Consider the following 23,931-nt stretch of genomic DNA (forward strand, 5'->3'; position numbering starts at 1 on the left):
AAAGGAAAATAAAGCCTTTAAAAAAAAAAATAAAAAAAAAACAAACACTCATCTACAATGCTGCTAACTGTAATAAACAGAAGATAGCCCAGCGGAAAATCGACGTTGGAAAATCAGCAGCAGAATCGATAAGTGGGAATCTGCACTAAAGCTTTGAAGAAATTTTACTGAATGTTGAGTATGTGTCTGTAAATTGGAAATAGTGGATCAGTGCAACACTTTGCTCAAGTCTGATGTGGCTTTCAATTACCCAAGAACATTGCAGCAATCATCTCCGAAAACACAAAGGCTGTGGCCTCGGGCTATGGACTAAGACCTCAGTACTCACTTAGGTAGAGGGAGCTCAGGAATGTGGTCTATCCGGACCAGTTGTCTAATACGGAAGCGGCATAAATGTTGCAAAGATTTCACATTGCTGAAGCGGGACACAGGGTATAATAGTTGAACTGGGGTAGGAGGAAGACCTGAAAGAGAGAGGTCAGAGAATACAATTCTACCAACTATGTAAAATAATTGTCTGTACAAGTACCCTCTAAAATGTAAAGTGCTACGGAATATGTTGGCGATATAGAAGTAAAAATGCTTAGGACAGTCACAGTCTATTATTATTATGCGTTACTTATATAGCACCATTAATTCCGCAGCATTTTACAGACATTATTATCACTGTTCCCATTGAGAATCACAATCTAGATTCACTATCAGTATGTCTTTGGAGTGTGGGAGGAAACCGGAGAATCCGGAGGAAACGCACGCAAACACAGGGAGAACATACAAACTTCTTGCAGATGTTGTCCTTGGTGGGATTTGAGCTCAGGACCCCAGCGCTGCAAGGCTGCAGTGCTAACCACTGAGCCACCATGCTGCCAAAGTCTAAGTAAACTATATACAAGGAAAGATGTCCGATGTGACGACTTATCAGGCAGTCATACACACACCTAGTATAGTGACTGCACTTCATGTACTAACCTGGCACCCGTGAGCGCAGAAAATAAAGGAACTTCCCATTTTTTGAGTGCATGATAGCCCGTTTTATGAACTCTACTACAGACTGGCACCGGTCTTCAAACTTGGGATGGCACCACAGACTGAACGTGCCTAAACCGCAAGTGGAGAACAAAGGTTAATATATCACCATCACATCTACATTGCAGAAAAAATAAATTGTGAAGTAACCATAAGGCCACGTTCAGACAGATTTGGGAAATTCATCATCGAAGATCTAGAACAAATTTAAGTAAAATACTAGAAACGGGGGGTTTTAAGCCCTGACCCAGACATATTAGTAAAAATTTATGCAGATGTTGTCGCACGCTGTGAATTGTGGATCTGCTATGGATTTTTTGTGATTCTAGGCCATCATCATTGTTACGCCTGCCCTGATCTCCGTAAAGGGTCAACTATCAGCAGTCCTGCCACTTTAGACATTGCCCCATTTGCTCTCACCTCGATAGTGCTCCATGCGTGTGTGGTGGGTGATGGCCTGCGATCGGAAGCTGAGGCTCAGGATATAGCGGGGATCAGAGCTATCTCGTACAAGAAATGAACCATCTGGCTTCCCTTTTAGCTTCATTTCAGCATCTTCCCAGTTCATAGGACCCCAGTACCAACCACACTGCAAGAAGAAAGGTAAGCAAAGTAAAATAAAGAGCTTAAAAGAAGAGATAACGTAAGGAGCGGAACATGTATAAACCAAGATCAACCTTTTCCAGTTCTCTCAAACTTGCAGCAAAACTACTAGGATCCTGCCGGAAAATCGGACACTGTAAGGGCTGTACCAGAGGGACTGGGACACACTCAGGAGGCCGAAGAGGTACCAATCGAGGCAGAGGATCTGAAAAATAGTAACAAAAGATATTTTAGCTGCTTTCAGACCAAACGTTGCACAACTGTCCCCCCCTGCATTGCCCTTCCAGTGCACAAAGTATATATGTAAGAATGGCAACCAATTTTTTAATGCACCAAGTGTGAGATTTTACGCTTCTGTTACATCATTTGCTCTATTCCCCCATGCTTTACATCGCATCTCTGCAAGATTGGATGAAGGCTATGTATTAGCACAAGCCAACTAGAAAGTCACAATATGCAGAGTATATTTCATGTAATGAACAGGATTACACAGGGTGTCCAGGAGTTCTCCTTTAATGTTACTCTCTGCAAAAAGATATTAGGTTCATGAAAACCTGTACTATAAGCCGAATCTGGGAAAAAAAAATGCACGCCTAAAATTAATAATAAATCAATACAATCTAACATCACGTCAAAAGAAAATGTCAAAATCAATACAAATGTCTGATAATAGAACTTATAGCAGTAAAGACTAACCAGGAGCATGTAGCGGTGGTGGAGGGGGCAGTGGGAACGACTGAAGTGAAGAACCCATAGGACCTACTAGAACAGACGCTGGTTGTATACCTCCAATATCATCTGGAATAAGGAAAATTTATATATACTATAGTGTATTAAAATCTACACACATAATGGAAAGAATCATAATGAACCTAACCAATATCTTCCCCATACATTTCGTTTTTGAAAACGAAATTCTGATTCGTTGTTATAGAATGCAGTCCGATTTTTTTTGTATATATTTTATTGGAGTTCTTAAAGAGAACCTGTCAGCATGTAAAGACACGGCCATAATGGCACTGTTATACAGATTAAACAGATACCTTCAGTGATGAAATCCTCATGGTGGCTGTTCTTTAACCAGCATTTGAAGTTTTGGTGTAATACATGTTAGGTGCATAGGGGCTGGACTGTGGGTAGGGTCTTCGGCTCCTTCCAAGGCCCTCCCGTCTGCCTCAGGTGTCTGTATCTGCCTCCTCTTTGAAAGTTTGCACAGGAGCCGTCCTCGTTGCGGGTGACGCTTTACACAAGATTGATCTCCCAGAAGTCTTCAATAAAATGTCGCTGGTGCCGGCACAAGCACAGATTGACACTCAGTTCAGTGATCTCCACCAGCCGTATTCTTTTGAAGAACGCCAGGAGCTCAATCTGCACAAGTGCCACTCACTGTAAGGAAGTCCTCAGCATGAACTTTCAAACAGGAGGCAGATAAAGACAGCAGAAGCTGGTGGAGGGGCCGGGACAGAAGCCAAAACCCCAACCCACAGTCCCGCCCCTATGCACTTAAAGCTCATTACATTAACACTTCAAATGCTGATTAAAAGGACAACCACCATGCGGATTTCTTAATTAAAGTATCTGTATAAGAGCACCGTTATGGCCATGCCATTACTTTAACATGCAAAATCGTGCTGACAGGTTCTCTATAATAGCTCTATACAGAAATGATCACACAAGACCACCTGCTTGCACAATGACCACAAACAAGAATCTGTGTTGGTCTATAGCTGCTAATATTCCTGTGAAGAGGAAGTAGTCTAATATTACATCTAGTGGCCAGTTTGAAAATTGCAAGAAAGAAAAATTAAAAAAGAAAAAAAAATAGTTATGAAAAAAAAATCTTTAAAATACATTTAAAAGGGCGACCTGACATCTGTATCAACATCAATAATCGAATTATAAGGCTGCATGTATCTTTTAATGCTGATTACAGGCAACCCCATGGTGTGGAGAAACCTTACAGTATATAGCAATACTCTCTTTTTCAAACTTCTTTCGCCACATATCAAAAATGACCTTGACTAGTTGAAAAAGACTCCGTCTACAGAAAGCATGCCCACTGAGGCTTGACTATGCTCCCCGATCTGGGCTCACCCTCCACCCAGAACTTTGCACCCCGTGGCTGCTTGAGAATACTGTGACTTCAGGCATGTGCAGTGGACCTCTATCTGAAGTTGCGGAGTTCACAAGCAGCCACGGGACGTAAAGTTATGGGAGAAAACAGCGAGGCCGGATGAAGGACCACAGCAATGTCTCAGTGTGCATGCCATCAGCAGACACGACAGGACTGGTACACCATTTTTCAACTAATCAAAGTCCTTTCGATATGTGGCGAAAGAAGTTTGAAAATGCAAGTGTCACTATATACTGTAAGCTTCCCCCGCTGTGGGGTTGCCAATAATCGGCCTTAAAAGACAGATGCAGCCAAATAATTCCTTTCTAGGTGTTCAGCTGTCAGGTTCCCTTTGACATAAAAACCAACAACAGGACATTTTCTGATAACACGTTCCTTTTATAAGGGCATAAGAGAGGACACCAGCCAGGGCATTACCTAGAAGGCTCAGGCTCCTGCGAGGAGGTGGGGGTGGGGTAGGGGGGTGGGTAGAGCATGAACCTCGGTGTGATATGTCCACGTCCACAAGCGATACTGTTTCACCTGTCACAAAGAAAACCACATTAAACAATGTAATGGGAACATGCATAATCAGGGTGAATGGTTAAAAAAAAAACGAAACCATTTACCAGTGAAGAGGGGACTGAAGGAGACAGGAGAGAAGGCACTTTGAGTTCTGGTCAAACGGGGCTTCCTGTAAAGAGACACATTGTCAATTCTATGGCAACACAGATATCACACAAAAACAGGACAATATAGGAAATATCAGAGAAGACAAGAATATTATTCATCAACAAGCAGAGCACACCATACAGATTCAAATAATCCTCGTCTGTGGTTATGACAGGACTTAAAGGGGCTTTCCCTACAAAGTACATTTTAATTAATAGACCTTGGAGTAATAATAAATGTCCACAATTGGATGTGTTAAAAACAAATTACTGTGTAATGGCTGTGACTGACCATACATGAACATGGTCTGATCATACCACATCTCCTGGGCGAGGGGGGGGAAGCAAAAGAGTACACAGACAGGACAGCACGGGATCACAGCCGATTCTTTCTGTGAGGTAAAACATGTTTTCAAGCAGGCAGTGAAATGTTATACCTCACAGAAAGCAGCAGCAGCAGCAATCCCGTGCTGTAATGTCTGTATACTCTTTTGCTTCCTCCCCCTCGCCCAGGAGCAGTGGTATGATCAGACCATGTTCGTGTACGGTCAGACACAGCAGGGGCACATTTATAAGATGATCAGCAAAGGAAAAAAAATGTTTTAAAACACATCCAATTGTGGAACTTATTTTTATTCCAAGATCTATTTATCAAAATAAACTTTGTGGGTCAACACCTTTAGGGCCTCCATACACATTAGAGCAACGTTGGCTGAGCCCAACGATACTGCAGAGTTCAGTTGACAATCTAATGTGTAGGAGAACCCCTGAGAGATGATTGTTGGGGCATTAAGGATCCGGCATATGTGATTTTGACTGATCTTTTTGTTCCCTTAAGCCTGCCTTACGTATTAGGTGGCAGTCAGCCAAACGATGGTTCGGCCGTCAGCCATCACTCCCATACACAGGAGTGCTTGTTTGACTGACCACGTCTGGGTTCTCCATGACAGGGCAGTCATCAGACATGTCTGGCGGCATCATATCTCTGGGAGACCATATAATTAGCATATACATCAGCCAAACCTGTTGACGTCGTTGGGGGGCTTAACTGTCAGGTATGCCCTATCAAGCTGTCCAAACTAGAACTATTCCTCTGAAAACTCAATGTCATATATACACTAATTTATACTAGCTATTGCTTCGCCATTGTATATAGGAGGATAAAGCAGCCAGTCAATATTGTATCAATATGGACATATTCTAGGACAGATGACAAAAATAAAGGATGTGATCTTCATTCACCAAGTCCAACAACATGGTAGTGTATGTGGTAGTCACAGCTCAGAGGTACACTACAGACCACTTTTCAGGTTACCTTGAAGTCTATAGACCAACGAAGATCATGAGGATTTTCCATGAACTTCCAGTCATTGAAGTTAATACTAATGGTGGCCCATCATGTGGTTTTATGCCATGCAGCCCTCACCAATATAAGACTCGGTTGCGGTACCCAAAATACCATGTGTAGGTCCAGTACTTTTTTTTTTTTAATTAACCCCCTCCACTGTCCAAAATTACTTCTCTACAACCTGTGGGATAACTACTGAGAAAACACAAAGTCTGTAGAGCAATGTGATGCCACCTCCACTCCGTGCAGACAGAGGATCCGAAGGAGGGTCTGGCACTCTGTCACGAATCATGCAAGAAAATACAGAGTTCCCATGGCAAAGAAACTCAAAAATATCAAATGTTGCAGCAGTCATAACACTGCCCCCACGAATGACATACTGCAAGCGTCTCCCCGTCTCAGAACATGCCGTATATCCAGATGTACACGGCTCTACCTGGTCACAGGATGACACGTTGTGTGCAGATTTTACGTACACCTCCGTTATCATTTACAAGTCTGGTGTTTTCATTTGTCACAACAGCCATAGAAAAGAATTCCAGCTCCCGCTAAAGCACAGATCTTACATAGCAGCTCAGCCAGCAGTTTGTGCCCAGAGAACCCAGTCTTCAACAACATGTAGGACCAGCCAGCAAAAATGAGCTATTATGCCTGGCACATGATTAGCCTGCATGGATAACAAGCTGACCGTGACATCAGCACGGTCATTATTAGTCTGAATAATATGCAGGAGCAGCCGAGGACCACCCCTGCTGGGACTGATGGAGGCCACTGACAGGGCAGATCAATGTATGTGTAAGGTACTGAACACAAGAAAAATAACCCATCTTACAAAATGAAGTCATTTGCGGCCACAGGAATCAGATTTTGTCAGGCATGTGATCGCTGAAGCATCACATGTCCATGCGGCCAGAAGAGGAAGCATGCAGACCTGCCGGGGACATGGGCCAGTGCTGGGAGAGAAATGGTGACAGATTGATAAGGTGGATATGCTTTCTTTAATAATAGCATAGGCTTGACAGTTTATGAAAACCTTTTTAGGGGTGGACAACCCATTTAAACGTAAATTTTGAGGGAGCTGAGCATGATACCATAGAGTCCTAGTGGAACAGTATTTGTTTTTTCCTGGAGTTTATTTTAAAAACGTCAAGAGAATTTCCAGGTTAATAGGCAAACTTCTCCGTTTCCCTATGACTCGTGTGTCAGATGTGCTGCTGCGGGGCTTATACACCGTACATGACGAAGCAGAGCATAATCTTGGCCCCCACACTTTACTCACCAAGTCTAGTGCTGAGGCCACTTCCAGTATCTCGTAGTGGTCGGGGTGGTGACACATCGACAGCGTGGCAGCCAATCAGTGAGCTCAGCGGCTCTGCCTGCATAGACTGATTGCCCTTCTCAGAATTCAAGTATGATTGGCTACCGTGCTGTTGACGTGACATTAGCGCTGTGGGCCAATACCAGACATCAGTACAGGATAGTCAGCGCTTGACCCAAGAAGGGTGAGTGACGGCGTGATTTTTTTTTTTTAAATACAGTACAGACCATTCATTAAAGGGCATCTACACATTATTATTTTAACTGTCCCAGAGACTTGTATGATTTAGAAATATTGTTCTGATACTACCTTTTTCTCCATAGGATATGACATAAATATTTGATTGCGGGACCACTGATCAGGATTTCCAAAACTTAATGGAAATTTTCAGCCCTCTTAAAACTATAATGAACGATTGGTGTGATATGAGTCACCCAGCAGACACCAGCTGCACCCGACGGACCCTATATACTGTCAAATGTGAAGGAACTTCAACCATGCTTTTGATCTAGCCTCTACCAATCTAGATAGATAAGACAAGGTTTAAAGGGATTGTCCCCCTTCAGTAATTCTTGGTCCCTGGTTGCAGTTAAGAGACAGGGAGCAAGTACTGTATATACATACAGACAGTACAGACCAAAAGTTTGAACACACCATCTCATTTAAAGATTTTTCTGTATTTTCATGACTATAAAAATTGTACATTCACACTGAAGGCATCAAAACTATGAATTAACACATGTGGAATTATATAGTTAACAAAAAAGTGTGAAACAACTGAAAATATGTCTTATATTCTAGGTTCTTCAAAGTAGCCACCTTTTGCTTTGATGACTGCTTTGCACACTCTTGGCATTCTCTTGATGAGCTTCAAGAGGTAGTCACCGGAAAAGGTTTTCACTTCACAGGTGTGCCCTGTCAGGTTTAATAAGTGGGATTTCTTGCCTTATAAATGGGGTTGGGACCATCAGTTATGTTGCGCAGAAGTCAGGTGGATACACAGCTGATTGTCCTACTGAATAGACTGTTAGAATTTGTATTATGGCAAGAAAAAAGCAGCTAAGTAAAGAAAAACGAGTGGCCATAATTACTTTAAGAAATGAAGGTCAGTCAGTGCGAAAAATTGGGAAAAACTTTGAAAGTGTCCCCAAGTGCAGTTGCGAAAACCATCAAGCGCTACAAAGAAACTGACTCACATGAGGACCGCCCAGGAAAGGAAGACCAAGAGTCACCTCTGCTTCTGAGGATAAGTTTATCCGAGTCACCAGCCTCAGAAATCGCAAGTTAACAGCAGCTCAGATTAGAGACCAGGTCAATGCCACAGAGTTCTAGCAGCAGACACATCTCTACAACAACTGTTAAGAGGAGACTTTGTGCAGCAGGCCTTCATGGTAAAATAGCTGCTAGGAAACCACTGCTAAGGACAGGCAACAAGCAGAAGAGACTTGTTTGGGCGAAAGAACACAAGGAATGGACATTAGACCAGTGGAAATCTGTGCTTTGGTCAGATGAGTCCAAATTTGAGATCTTTGGTTCCAACGACTGTGTCTTTGTGCGACGCAGAAAAGGTGAATGGATGGACTCTACATGCCTGTTTCCCACCGTGAAGCATGGAGAAGGAGGTGTGATGGTGTGGGGGTGCTTTGTTGGTGACACTGTTGGGGATTTATTCAAAATTGAAGGCATACTGAACCAGCATGGCTACAACAGCATCTTGCAGCGGCATGCTATTCCATCCGGTTTGCGTTTAGTTGGACCATCATTTATTTTTCAACAGGACAATGACCCCAAACACACCTCCAGGCTGTGTAAGGGCTATTTGACCAAGAAGGAGAGTGATGGGGTGCTACGCCAGATGACCTGGCCTCCACAGTCACCAGACCTGAACCCAATCGAGATGGTTTGGGGTGAGCTGGACCGCAGAGTGAAGGCAAAAGGGCCAACAAGTGCTAAGCATCTCTGGGAACTCCTTCAAGATTGTTGGAAGACCATTTCCAGTGACTACCTCTTGAAGCTCATCAAGAGAATGCCAAGAGTGTGCAAAGCAGTCATCAAAGCAAAAGGTGGCTACTTTGAAGAACCTAGAATATAAGACATATTTTCAGTTGTTTCACACTTTTTTGTTAACTATATAATTCCACATGTGTTAATTCATAGTTTTGATGCCTTCAGTGTGAATGTACAATTTTCAAAGTCATGAAAATACAGAAAAATCTTTAAATGAGATGGTGTGTCCAAACTTTTGGTCTGCACTGTGTGTGTATATATAACTATATATATATATATATATATATATATATATATATATATATATATATATATAACTATATAATATATAACTATATATATATATATATATATATATATATATATATATATAACTATAACTATATATATATATATATAACTATATATATATCTACATCTATATAACTATATATATATATATAACTATATATATCTATATATCTCTTAACTGCGACCAGGGACCAAGAATTACTGAAGGGGGACAATCCCTTTAAACCTTGTCTTATCTATCTAGATTGGTAGAGGCTAGATCAAAAGCATGGTTGAAGTTCCTTCACATTTGACAGTATATAGGGTCCGTCGGGTGCAGCTGGGTGACTCATATCACACCAATCGTTCATTATAGTTTTAAGAGGGCTGAAAATTTCCATTAAGTTTTGGAAATCCTGATCAGTGGTCCCGCAATCAAATATTTATGTCATATCCTATGGAGAAAAAGGTAGTATCAGAACACTTTCTAAATCATACAAGTCTCTGGGACACTTAAAATAATAATGTGCAGATGCCCTTTAATGACTCCCTACCATGAGGATTTTTTTAAAATAAATCTGTGTATACATGCATTTAGTGTAGTGTGCATGTGATAATATACTCACCTACCTCTGCCTTCTCAAGGATCCAGCCCCATTGTTCTCCTCTTCTCAGTGATGTTACCGGCTCTGCAGACTTTCTGCGTCACACTAGGCTCTGTGTGTGAGCCGGAAGTCTCTAGCAATACACTTACACTGTAAAAGCCACTTCCAAGTCACGCAGGGCTCAGGGGTACCAGAGAGTCTGCAGAGAGGTGACTGAGAAGAGGAGAACAATGGCGCTGGGTCACAGAGAACGGCGGTAGGCGAGTATATTATCATACTGCGCTGGTATTCATCAGGCAAGTGTTTCGAGCGATGGGTGGGCAACCTCAGATCCCCCACAAATTTATACTTACCAATGTCCTCCTGGCACTGTGCAGGTGCCTACTAAAGGCTTTATACTTACCAGTGTTCGCCTGGCACTATATCACTACGTATTGTCTCCATTCACAGTGAGCTGTGTCTTGTTTGGGTCAATCTAATCTCTAATCTTGTTTGTTCTGTTTAAATAATGTTGTACTTTTTACCCTAACACAGTCATTTTTTTGTACGTTTTGTGTGTCTCAAAACAATTGTCTTAAGCGTGTGTGAACAAAGCTGTGTACAAGAGCAATAGAAAGAGTTTGAGCCTGCACGGAGCGGAGTAAGGGTTCACTGATTTAGTATTGAGCTCATACATTGCACTGCGCTGGTATTCATCAGGCAAGTGTTTCAAGCGATGGGTGGGCAACGTCAGAAACCCCACAAATTTTCAGGGCATTTCAGCGCCCATCACAAAGTCTACAATGGATGACACCCTGTTTTTTTGTGAGTCTTGAAGAAAAAGACTACTTCGTATTGCAATGATGTCAAGGGGATATATAACTGGGGTCTCCAGTAATAATCCTCTAATAAAGCTTCTCTGACCAGATGTGTTATTATGCAGCGTTTCCTGACCAGTCACAAGACAGGATGCAGCACAAGACCACAAGTAGGATAGGTATTGGCACCTAAATATGACATGTAGTTATAGTGAGAGGCAAAACAGTAAAATTACCTATCACTGTATATAGTAGTTTAAACTCTTCCCTTAGAAGTGCAGAAGTGGCATGTGCTCACCCAGCTCCCTGTCCTGTATGGTCAATGTGTATCTGTAATTACTTCACTTAATAGCAGTGAACAGCAGGTCCATAGGTTAGCCATCAATAATTGCTGGGGGTCCACCTCTGATATCTAAACCAATCAGCAGAGCACAGGAGCCAGGGAATGCGTTCACTGTAACAGCACTGAGCTGCACTCAGAGGCACAGACAGGGACAGTCAGCTGCTGGGGACTGCAGTGAAGGAGCCTAGAGAGTTACTACCATCTTTGCATTTTGGCCGATGGTCCCACAGGTCCAACTCCAAGCATTCATACATTCAGTACCTAGCCTAGGGACAGTCCAATGCTTTTATCAAGGAAAACTAGAGTGCAGTCAGGATGTGGGGTTCTTTGCAGCAACATCGGCTACTAATGGCAACTAAAAACTAAGGCTAGTGATAAAACCACAGTTCACCATAAATAACATGCTTCACATATATTCCAGCTCCTGAAAGCTGATGCGATAGCTGGATGGGCAACACTTTGCTACACTTTCTACCTGTGGACCTCTGTGTGCCACAGGTACCTCTGGCACTGACACCTTGGAAACCACCTACAAGAATACATTCGGGAAACTGCAGCAAATCTCTATGGCTTACTTTGTAACTGCTCCTATTAGCAGTACAAGCAAAATTATCCTACAGCAAATGGATGTCAACATTTGATCTGTACTGGACCACTTCATACATACACTGTAGTGCCCGCTGCTGAGAACTGCAGATCAGCCCTCATAAGGAGCTTGACAGCCCCTTCCAGAACGTGAGCGCTGCCACAATCAGATGCATCCTGTAATGCCACAGATCCTGCTCCTGGCAAAGCAGCCCAGAAGCATTTATCTTGTAGTGGCTACTGCAAGATAATTGTAGTATTACATGGCAGCCACATGGATAAATGACTGAGCAATACAAGGAAAGTACAAGATGAGGTCAGATTTCCAGTAACAGATCTCTGAGCAGTATAAAAGGTGTTTGACCTCTACGCTATTACATTACATCTGTAGCTCCTTTGAAAGTAATTCTCCATCCAATAATGTGCCCTCAAAGTTAGAAATATTCTGTCTATGGTATAAAAAAAATAAAGCACAAATAGGACAAGAGTGAAACTTTTATGTCATAGATACATGAGAAGACGAATAGTATGAAGCCTCCCAATTTTTAGAATGAATCATCTCTGTAAGGCTCACACAACCCTCGGTGCTGCTCATAGATTTACTATTGGAATCTATGATTCTCTGAATTCAGAGACCTTTTACCTTTTGTTTGTTACAGATTTCCAGTAGCAGAAGCCTCAGAGTAGTGTAAGGGGTTTGGGGTCTCAGAACCATATAATATCAGATAACTACTCATGTTTATCTGTGATAAATCCGAAGATATTTTAATAGAGCAATCTGAGAATTATTTTTGTCCAGTGAACAATTAGTTCACTGTAGATTTTCACTTTCTTTGGAATTGGTGGAGGGGGTTGAGGTCACAAACCTCAGACTCACCATGCAGACTGTTCAGAAAGTCATTAAGCTATAACTTATATAGCAACTACACTTTTTAATAAAACTCATAAAGTGAAGATTCCAAACTTTGCAATATTCCTTAGTAGAGAAAAATGTTAAGTTTCACAGTTATCAGTCACTTTTTGTCTCCTGCACTGATCATTCACGCTTGAAAACAGTCTACAAATCTGTGCGGTGATGGATCACATTACACCTAATGCCTATAAAAGTCTATGGAGAGGGGAGAATCTGCCGGTAAACTAAAGCAGAGAGACACAGAGAAACGTTATTTAACGGCTAGAAATAGGGTTATTCCTCATTTACACAAACACCACAGCTTATCTTGAAAATTCAACTTAAAGTGCAGCTCACAACCTTAGGGTTTATTCGTGTTTCTCGTAGATATAATTTATAATGGGGTTTGAGTTCTAAGGCTGTCCACGTGCCCATGTATTTTTGTGGACCACGTTGATCCGCACCAAAATGTGGAGACATGTCCGATTTAGATCAGAGTCAAGGATCAAACTTGTCAATGCAAGTGTCTGGGTCTGTGGAAAAAGAAAAAACTACGGTAAATAACAATTTGAACAGAACTCTGATGCCAGCTACGGTAAGTTGCATCATAATGCTGTCCGATATTCATGCTTGACAGGAGAAGCTAGAGAAATATGAAACTAATTGTAAAAAGTGACACTGACCAGAACACTGATGAAAATCTGACCTTTAAGGTGTGTGAGAAAAATCACCAAAATCTAAATAAGGCTTAAGTTAGGAAAATCCCTTTAAATATTTGAAAACTGGGCTAAATTTTGTTGTGTACGTGAACATGGACATCTGAGTAAGGCCTTAAGAATAGTACAGGAATTATTAAAAATATTAGAGGGGTAATAAAGTGCTCCTTAAAAGAAGTCCTCCCATGAAGTTTTTTTTTTTTTTCTTCACTAAACCTGTGTATATAGTGTAGTGTGTCTATGTTAATGTACTCCCCTCCGGCGGCCTTCTCCAATACCCAGAACCGTTCTGCTCCCTTCTCAGTGACGTCAACGCTCGTCAGACTCTCCGGATCACTGTGCATCTTTTACAATGTAAGTCTATGGAGCTTTGATCTGACACTCTATAGGCTTACATTGTAAAAACTACTTCTGGATCACACAGAGCGTCTGCAGAGGGATGACATCACTGAGAAGAGGACAACAACGAAGCTGAAACGGGGTAGGCGGAAGTAGGCGAGTATACACATTACACTACATATACACAGATTTAGTGGAAAAAAAAAAAAAAACTTCATGGGAGGGCTTTTTTAATATCTTTGAAGCATAAATCCTGCTATCAGGTTCCCCCCTTTCATTTATATTTTTTAGCCATTATGTACTGGGATATATTTAGATGCAGGTACATTAACATATATACTAACAGTAGATAGGTAGAAGGTAGGGAATACATAAGCATGCCCTAGCAATAAGGAATATGATCCGACAGCCCTGGGATCCTTAGAAGGACACTGGACTTTCTGACTATACAAGAAATGGACGCACAGGAATTCATTTTGAAAATCTCAATTAACTGCGACAGCAGCATTTAAAGGGAACCTGACACTATGAAAATGCAGTCCAGTCTGCAGGCACCATGTTATAGAGCAGGAGATGAGCAGATTGATATATAATTGCGAATAAAAGATTCAGAGTAACCTGTGTTATCATTTAATCCACCGCCGATTTAGGGATTTTCGGTCCAGTGGGCTGTCCCATGTGATTGACAGATTTCTTTGTGCAAGTGTGCATACAGACTTAGGCCGGTTTCACACATCTATATATTTCCGGTACCGGAGATATCCGTCTCCCGTGTGTCACATGTATGCTGCATCAGGATCATACACACTGGAGCTACAGTTAGCACTGTTCCAAAGCCAGCGCTGCGATCAGAACTAGAAGAGACAATGATGGGGGTAGTAGTGTCTGCTCCCGCTCAGTCCCCGTGTAAAAATAAGATTAAAATAAGAAAATCCTTATACTCACCTGTCCGGAGATGTCCCCTGCTGTAACCCTCTCACGTCAAGGAGCATGAGCCGCTCCAGCGAGTGGGCCCCGGAGCAGGGTCCTGTCACTCACTCAGAGCAGCTCCGGAGTGGCTCATTCTCCCCGGCTCCTCTGCTGATGGGTCACATGGATTACAGCGGGGGACACTTAGGTGAGTATAAGGATTTTATTATTTTAATCTTATTTTACACAGGGACACTGTGGAAGCAGACTACTACTACCCTCAACATTGTCCCTGCTGGTGCTGTTCCCAGCGCCGACAGGGAACCATGATGAGGGCAGCGTGCAGCACCCGGCGCTTGGGAACAGCGCTGTCGCGATGTTTTCCAGGCGCCAGTACGTGTCACACAGATGTCATCCGTGTGTGTTCAGCGTGAGAGACTTTTGCAGACCGGGCATCCGCAAAAAAAACGGACATGTCAGCGTGTGGAGCACATGGACACACGGTCCGTGGAAACACACTGACATGTGCGCAGACCCATAGATTCGAATGGGTCTGAGTGTGTCAGTGTCTCCAGTACGTGTGGAAACTGTCACCAAACGTGTCACTGACATGTGAAAAAGCCCTTAGCTGTCAACCACTGATGGGACCGCCCAATAGTCAAAAAATACAGGTAAGAGAAAAAGCTGTAATTATTAAAACACAGATTATACTGAATCTTTTCTCACAAAACTGTATCTAAATCCGCTCAGCTCCTCCTGCCCTATAACATGATGCTTGCAGATTGGACAGTATTTTCATAATGACAGATTCTCATTAATGGGTTAAATGATGACTAGCAAAAGTTTCCTCCAACTTCAGTAGATACCTGCGTATTGCACCCAGATTTTGCTGCAGATTTGTGGTGGAATTCGCTGTGAGATTTACTCATTTTATGCCTCATTCAGATGTCTGGTTTTTGGGTATTTTTCAAATACGAGAAAAACTGACTGAGTTTCATCAGATTTTCATCAGAGTGTGGTCAGAAAAAAAAAAAGTTTCTTCACCTTCTATCATTCCACGAATAACAGTCAGCATAAAGATGGCATCCGAGTGGTGTCCGATTTATTTTTTTCAAGGACACAGAATCATTGCCGAGTTTGATCAGACACGTCTCCGAAATTTTGCACGGCCCACTGGATCCGCAAGAAATCACGGACGTGTTAACAGTCCAGTAGTCTGTCATAGGTAGAAGTGCTATGCGTGAAAAAAAACGGATGGCATTCGTACATGAAAAAGTAAAGTAATTGAGCCCCTAAATAGGGGTAAACTGCAAAACAGAAGCGGACAAGCTGCAAATTATAACATCAGTACAACAGGTCGGCTGCTGTGCAGAAAAAAAAATCCGCTCTTGTCACATCTGTGTTCTAGGATCAGAAACAGGTAATTCATGCAGAGGATGGATCTGTTACATGACAGGTGCTGAGAGCACCAGAAAACACCCCTACCTATAATAGGTGGGATTGGCATCTGTCATGGCGTCTGTCAGTTTGCCAGGAAAGAGAGTGCTATGTCCGTTATCCCAGTAAATGACACCATAACAGCAACTAAACCGACCCCGTTATAGGCAATGGGAATCTTCGGGGGCAATTTGCATCTGTCCTGTATCTACATGAATTACTTTCTCACACAACAGGGAGATGGAATGGCCTAATAGTGTGAACAGAGCCTTAAAGAAGTAATCTCACGAACCTTCTTCAGGTGCATAGCGCTCTCCTGTCTCCCTGGTTCCTGCACGACTGACAGCATGAATGCATCACTGGCCTGAATTGTTCCAGCTCCCATGCTGAAAGCAAGGACAGTTTTGCCTCTGCATCACACCGGGGCACTGACGCCAGCTCCACAGCAAACAGCTTGTAAGCTGTAGAGACAAGAGCTTGTAAACCCTGCACTTCTGCCACCTCTGACAGGCTCAAAAGTCTCCCCATTTTTGAGAACAGAGATGATTTTGGATTAGAAGTAAATTATAATGTTGCTTGTTCTTCCATACACTTTGCAATTGTACCCATTAAAGAACGTGACTAACTCCTTAAAGGGATTCTATGGCTCCACTTCCCAATCGGGGGTGAATGGTGCTGATGACACTGCATGGGCAGGTGGCTGCATTAGAATAGAGCACAGGCACCATCCTGCTGACCCTCTGCCCGTGTACTGTCACCACACACCCCAGATGTGCCAGAGGACCCCAATAATCACAGCCTCCAGGAAATACACCTTCTGCTACATCTGCTTCTGAGACACCTGAGCATCACCCACTGCTCCAGCTCCCTAGTGTCACACAGCTGGGGCTCCAGAGGGCCTGTGGCTCCCTAGTGTCACACAGCTGGGGCTCCAGAGGGCCTGTGGCTCCCTAGTGTCACACAGCTGGGGCTCCAGAGGGCCTGTGGCCCCCTAGTGTCACACAGCTGGGGCTCCAGAGGGCCTGTGGCTCCCTAGTGTCACACAGCTGGGGCTCCAGGGGGCCTGTGGGCCCCTAATGTCACACAGCTGGGGCTCCAGGGGGCCTGTGGGCCCCTAATGTCACACAGCTGGGGCTCCAGGGGGCCTGTGGGCCCCTAATGCCACACAGCTGGGGCTCCAGGGGGCCTGTGGGCCCCTAATGCCACACAGCTGGGGCTCCAGGGGGCCTGTGGGCCCCTAATGCCACACAGCTGGGGCTCCAGGGGGCCTGTGGGCCCCTAATGCCACACAGCTGGGGCTCCAGGGGGCCTGTGGGCCCCTAATGCCACACAGCTGGGGCTCCAGAGGGTCTGTGGGCCCCTAATGTCACACAGCTGGGGCTCCAGAGGGCCTGTGGGCCCCTAATGTCACACAGCTGGGGCTCCAGAGGGTCTGTGGTCCCCTAATGTCACAGCTGGGGCTCCAGAGGGTCTGTGGGGCCCAGGAAGGACCTGTCGGACTCTCACCTGCCCAGCTCCAGCTCCTTGTCCCGGGACATGTCGGTCAGGCTGCCCCCAGAGCCCCCCAGGTCCCCGGCTCCTCTCCGGTCCGCAGCCCCCGCGGTGCCGGCGCAGCTCTTGGTGCGGAAGATCCTGGAGAGCCGGATCCGCAGAGAGCCCTTTCTCCCCGCACTCCTCTGGGCCGCCGCTCCGGCCTGTCCGTCCCCCGCTGCCGCCTCCCCGTCGTCCTCCTCCTCCAGCCTCCGGGCCTCGGGGGCCTCCAGCACCAGTAGGGCATCGCTGGTCTCCTCGCACGGACAGCCGGCCCCTCGCAGCCCCAGCGCCCCCAGCTGCAACTCCAGGCCCTCCCCAGGCTGCGCGGCTTTGCGGTGCCGGTTGCAGAGCTCAGCCGGCGGAGGAGCCCCTTCTGCGGGCACCGCTTCCACTCCTGCACCCGGCTCTTTGGAGGCCTCCGCATCGTCCACCTCTTCCCCTCGTAGCATATTACGGAACACCATGAGCCTGGGTCTGGCTGCCTCTTCCCCGGCCTCTGCTCCGCAGCCTAGCAGCCGGCTCAGCACCCGGTAGGACGCGGCCTCCTCCTCTGCCGCTGCGCCTCGCATGTCCCCGGTGGCTCTGCAGGCCCCGGCCCGAGCCTCGGCCTCTCCCAGCTCCGCTGCCCGAGCTCCGACAGCTCCCTCATCGGAGCCCGCCCCCCGTATCCGATACAAGACGACGTCACTTCCGGTTTGCTGAGTGACAGCTGCGGGGCTTGTTTCCATGCAGTGGAATGAAGCTCCGCCCATAGAGCTGTCAAATGCGCCAATTCATCAGAAAAGTGTCGCCGCAAAGGAGAGCCGCCATTTTCTTGGCGGATCAGACTCTACCTGTGAGTGTCCTGTTTATGACTGTGTAAAGCTAAACGCATTGTGGGCGGGGCAAGACACCAAGTGAAGAGCAGCTGGAACAACCAATCAGATTGCTTGTCTCTAACATGCCTTAAAAAATACGTCATTTTTTGGGCAGATATGCAATATATTTGTTATATGGATGAAAAATTCTCTAGGCTCTAATATACACTATTATAAGGAGAACTTACTTTGTTGCCCATAGCAACAATTGAAACTTTCATTTTATAAGCAGCCTTGGTAAAATGAAAGCTGCATTCTGATTGGTTGCTATGGGCAACAAAATCTTTTCTTCTTATTAGACAGTTTTGAGGTTTTTTTAACGTCTCTCTTTTGACAGTTTAAAGACATCACTTTTAAAAAAAGGGTTTGCCCATAGGATCAGTTACCTTCAAAAACAAAAAACTGAGCATTACATACCCTCTCCAGGTCCAGCACTCTGCCTCCGCTGCTTCGGTCTCTATTGTTTGGCCGCACTGGTGAAATCACTGTACTGACTCGCTCGTGCTGTCTACATTGGCAGCGTGACTGAGCTCACTGATTGGCTGCAGCACTGTCGATGTTACTACACCGCTGCAGCCAAACAACAGAGGCTTGGGCAGGAGCAGAGGCACAGCATTGGAGTCAAGGATGTTAAATAAAGCTCAGTTTGTTTGTTTTTAAAGGGGGCAATCCCTTAAAGGGATATTCCCATCTCCAAGATCCTATCCCAATATGTAGTAGATGTAATATTAATAATATTAGCAAATACCTCCAATTAGAAATGTAGTATAGTTTCTCTGATTGGCTATGTCCATTTCCTCATGTGCAGGCATTGCAGGACCTTAGGTATCCATGGTTACGACCACTAGGAACTAGCTAACTAACTGTCACTTCATCAGTGGACGTAACCATGGATACCTAAAGTCCTGCAATGTCTGTGTGACACCCCAGGGGTCTGGTTGCCACAGTGATAGAGATATTACGTCTGAGAGCAGGTGGGAGGTCCTTTGGTCAGGGATCTTGTGCATGCCACACCTCCTGCCCAGTCTTGGGAGGGGAAGGACTTCCCCTATATAAACCCGGGGCTGAGGCAGAGTGAGGGAAAAAGAAGACAGAACAAGAGTAGAGAAGAGAAGCAGCATAGCAAGAAACATCAGGAGCTCTGTGGGGAGCAGTGTTACAACGAGTCAGGGGCTGGCAGCTACAGAGCTCGCCCTGACTGAGAAGATTTCTAACCGGACCCGGAGTCCGAGGCTGTGGGGACTAACTCCTACCCAGCAGCAGAAACCGTCCGGCAGAGGATTTCAGGTCCTCTGGCCCAGAAGCCCGAAGGCACGGTCACACGCGTGGGACCAGCACCGCCATCGTGGAGCGGAAGCCATTAGAAGGCCCCGAGTCACCGGCCATACGGGTGAGCACCACACGATACACTCAGGGACGTGGGCTACTTATTCCCGCCTCTAGCAAGGTAGCCAGAAGAGTACAGTTAGTTGGGAAGGCCTACAACTCCGCCTGGCCAGGGGAAATCCCATCTGCTCAAGGACTGACCAGGCCCCTATCACTAGCAAGTACTCCGGGAGGGTCTATCTTTGTCACCAGTAAAGACCCTGAACTACACCGCACCGTCTCTGAGTGGTTCCTGCTACCCCCATCATCCACGTCGGCTGCCCTGAGGCCATACCCCTCCCGTTGGGGGTTATACCATCCACGCTGCACCATCCTTCCACCGGCCTCAGCGGTCTGCCCCGCAGCGGCAGCTCCATAGCTGCATTCAACGGGTGGCGTAGTCACCAACCATCTACTGCTAGTACATCGCCGCTCAGTTTGACTCCCTGGGCACGGACCGGGTCGCCGCCACGAGACTACAACCCTCAAGAGATCCGGCTCCGGGTAAGCTCCCGCGTGCGCAACGCAGCGCGACACAGGCCCAGGGGCGCGTCATCTGCATATGAGGAAATAGACATAGCAAATCAGAAAAACTATACTACATTTCTAATTGGAGGTATTTGTTAATATTATTATTATTACACCTACTAAATATTGGGATACGATCTTGTAGAGGGTAATACCTCTTTAAAGGTCTCTACTTTTCATAAGTGACAGAACTTTTAGTCTTTGCTTCCAGAAGATGTCAGTCTCCTGGCTGTGCTTGTGTGGAGAGCCCTGATAATTATCTAATAACTAATGTATCTGTAACAAGCCCAGGTCTGGTCTCTAAGGGAAGGCAAGTTGAGCAGATTTACTCCATTACCAAGGGGACCATGAAAATGGCAATTTCAGGAATTAACTAAAGCCACCAGTATTATTTAGTACTGTATGGCGGTATTATTTGAGAGTTCAATCACAGTACTATTTGACCCTTAAAAGTGTCCCTTTAATTCCATTCTCCCAACCTGAATTTGGAAATAGAGAGTCAAAAAGTACATCCTGGTCAGGTCCATTGCCATGGTGTGATGCCTTCTCTCCTCCACAGTATGTTACCCTTTCACTTCACTGGCAAATAAAAAAACTACCCACCTATCTCCGACCCCATGATGAGCAGAGCAGGCTTCCGATATCCGCTGTGTGGCAAGGTACAATGTAGTGATGTCATCACACCTCCTGCGCTGATCCTCAGATGACACAGATAAATTGTGGTGCAGGGAGCTCAAGGCTTCCTGCTCTACTATTATCTTCTCGTAAAGACACACAGTACAAAGCGGGACATGCCCCCAGTACAGTAGGGAGGGATGTTTATTTCCTGTCTCTAGAACTGTCCAAGACTAACCACAATCCCACTTGGAAACCTTTCTCCATCCAGCCCAGGACATCCCTAAAGTTTCCAGGATTGTTTCAGAAAAATAAGTACAGTACTGGACTGTTGGTGACTATTCTCTCCAGGAGTTGCAGTTAGAGGGGGCAATTTAGAGGAGTATTATTTGGATACTATGGCTGCATTATGTCATAGAGTCATAGAATGGTAGAGTTGGAAGGGACCTTCTGGGTCATCTGGTCCAACCCCCTGCTCAAAGCAGGATTCACTAAATCATCTCAGACCGATGTCTGTCCAGCCTCTGTTTGAAGACGTCCATTGAAGGGGAACTCACCACCTCTCATGGCAGCCTGTTCCACTCATTGATCACCCTCACTATCAAAAAGTTTTGTCTAATATCTAATCTGTGTCTCCTCCCATTCAGTTTCATCCCATTGCTTCTAGTCTCTCCTTGTGCAAATGAGAATAAAGATGATCCTTCTACAATGTGACAGCCCTTGAGATATTTGTAGACAGCTATTAAGTCTCCTCTCAGTCTTCTTTTTTGCAAGCTAAACATTCCCAAATCCTGTAACCGTTCCTCATAGGACATGGTTTGCCGACCGGTCACCATTCTGGTCGCTCTTCTCTGAACTTGCTCCAGTTTGTCGATGTCTTTTTTAAAATGTGGTGCACAAAACTGGACACAGTATTCCAGATGAGGTCTGACCAAAGAGGAGTAAAGTCCGATAATGACTTCACGTGATCTAGATTGTATGCTTCTGTTAATACATCCCAGAATTGTATTTGCCTTTTTTGCTGCTGCATCACACTGTTGACTTATGTTCAGTCTATGATCTATTAGTATACCTAAGTCTTTTTCACAAGTACTGTTGCTTAGCTCTATTCCTCCCATTCTGTATATGTTTTTTCATTTTTATTGCCCAGATGTAGTACTTTGCATTTTTCCCTGTTAAAAACCATTCTGTTAGTTGCTGCCCACTGCTCCAGTTTATTTAGGTCTTTTTGAATCCTCTTTCTCTCTTCTCTAGTATTAGCTATCCCTCCTAGCTTTGTGTCATCAGCAAATTTAATCAGTTTACCCTCAATTCCTTCATCTAAATCATTGCTAAAGATGTTGAACAATACAGGTCCCAGGATAGAGCCCTGTGGTACCCCACTTGAAACATTCATCCAAGTGGATGTGAAGCCATTTACAACCACCCTTTGAGTCCGATCACTAAGCCAGTTATGAATCCACCTAACAGTTGCCTTGTCCATTCCATACTTATATACATTTTTTCAATAAGGATGGTGTGAGATACTTTGTCAAATGCTTTGCTGAAGTCAAGATCTACTATATCTACAGCATTTCCCTGATCCACCCAGTCAGTGATTCTGTCATAGAAGGAAATTAAGTTAGTCTGACATGACTTGTTAGTTACAAACCCATGCTGACTCTGCTTAATCACTTCATTATTATCCAGGTACTTACATACATGTTGTTTAATAATTTGTTCGAAGATCTTTCCTGGTATAGAAGTCAGACTCACCAGCCTATAGTTCCCTGGGTCCACCTTTTTCCCCTTGTTGAAGATAGGAACAACATTTGCTCTTCTCCAGTCTTCTGGGACTTCTCCTGTTCTCCAAGAATTTTCAAAGATTATAGAGAGTGGTTCTAAAATTTCTTCTACGATCTCCTTCAGTACTATGGGGTGTAATTCATCTGGACCTGGAGACTTGAACTCATTTATGCTAGCTAAATATTCCCTCACAATATTTCTGTTTACAGATAACTTGGATTCTTCTATTCCTTTAATAGGACAGTGAAGATCAGTTGATGTTACATTTTCTTTCTGAGAGAAAATAGATGCAAAATAGGAATTAAAAAGTTCGGCCTTCTCGACATCCTTTCTTACCATTTCACCATTTTCATCCTGTAAAAATTCTATAGCATCTTTGACTTTTTTTTACTTTTGACATACCCCCACAATCCTTTTTTATTGCTTTTGACATGTCTTGCAAGCCTTAATTCATTGTCAGCTTTAGCTAACCTGATACGTGCTCTGCAGGTTCTGCAGACTGCATTATAATCTTCTTTAGATATGCCTCCCTCTTTCCATTTGATAAACATTTCTTTCTTTCTTTTTAGCATGTATTTAAGTTCTGTGTTCATCCATCCTGGTTTCCTTAAATGCTTCCCATTCTTCCTACTTTTCGGGATTGGTAACGATTGTGTTTTGAGAATCCCATTTTTAAAAATTTCCCATCCTTCCTGGACATTTTTGTCTTTAAAGACATCCAGCCATTGGATCCCTCCTATTCTCTTTCTGAGTCACTTAAAATCTGCCTTTCTAAAATCTAACCTTGAAGTTTGAGTCTTCACATGTCTTCCTCCTCTAGTTATCCAAAATTCTATAATAGCATGATCGCTTCCTCCTAGGGTCCCAGCCACTTTTACCTCCTCAACCATTTCCTCCCTGTTTATAAGGATTAGATCCAAAGTAGCAGATCCCCTTGTTTTCTCCCCTACCTTTTGGAAGATAAAGTTGTCAGCAAGTGAGGATAAGAATTTGCTTGACCTGTTAGTTTTACTTGAGAGAGATTCACAACAAATGTCTGGATAGTTGAAATCTCCCATGACCACTACGTCATATTTTTTGGAGAACTTGGTCATTTGATACATAAAGAGTTCATCCATATCTTCAGCTTGCCCAGGTGGCCTGTAGTAAATGCCTACAATGGTGTCCTTTCCGTTGTTCTCTCCTTGTATTCTTACCCAAACAGTTTCCACAGAACTCCCAGTCTCTGAAGCTTCAATCTCTGTGCAGATGTACGCTTTTCTAACATAC

The 23,931-nt window shown here is 44.4% G+C and overlaps 1 protein-coding gene across 3 annotated transcripts in view; it reads right to left on the reverse strand.

The window, feature by feature from the left end:
- SOCS7 (suppressor of cytokine signaling 7) overlaps positions 1–18,232 on the reverse strand; it is a 38,232-nt gene extending 20,000 nt beyond the window's left edge. For all 3 annotated transcript variants that reach the window (XM_073683472.1, XM_073683471.1, XM_073683473.1), the window contains exons 1-8: positions 17,486–18,232; positions 4,372–4,436; positions 4,181–4,285; positions 2,326–2,427; positions 1,704–1,834; positions 1,447–1,615; positions 970–1,098; positions 329–464 (exon numbers count right to left, since the gene is read on the reverse strand). In XM_073683472.1, the coding sequence (XP_073539573.1) occupies positions 329–464; positions 970–1,098; positions 1,447–1,615; positions 1,704–1,834; positions 2,326–2,427; positions 4,181–4,285; positions 4,372–4,436; positions 17,486–18,081 (1,433 nt within the window). In that variant the 5' untranslated portion in view covers positions 18,082–18,232. The remainder of the gene's footprint in view (positions 1–328; positions 465–969; positions 1,099–1,446; positions 1,616–1,703; positions 1,835–2,325; positions 2,428–4,180; positions 4,286–4,371; positions 4,437–17,485) is intronic.
- Positions 18,233–23,931: the final 5,699 nt, after the last annotated feature.

Source organism: Phyllobates terribilis, unplaced genomic scaffold, assembly GCF_046119375.1.
Source record: "Phyllobates terribilis strain yellow unplaced genomic scaffold, ASM4611937v1 Scaffold_5__5_contigs__length_657084704, whole genome shotgun sequence".
NCBI classification, from domain to species: domain Eukaryota; kingdom Metazoa; phylum Chordata; class Amphibia; order Anura; family Dendrobatidae; genus Phyllobates; species Phyllobates terribilis.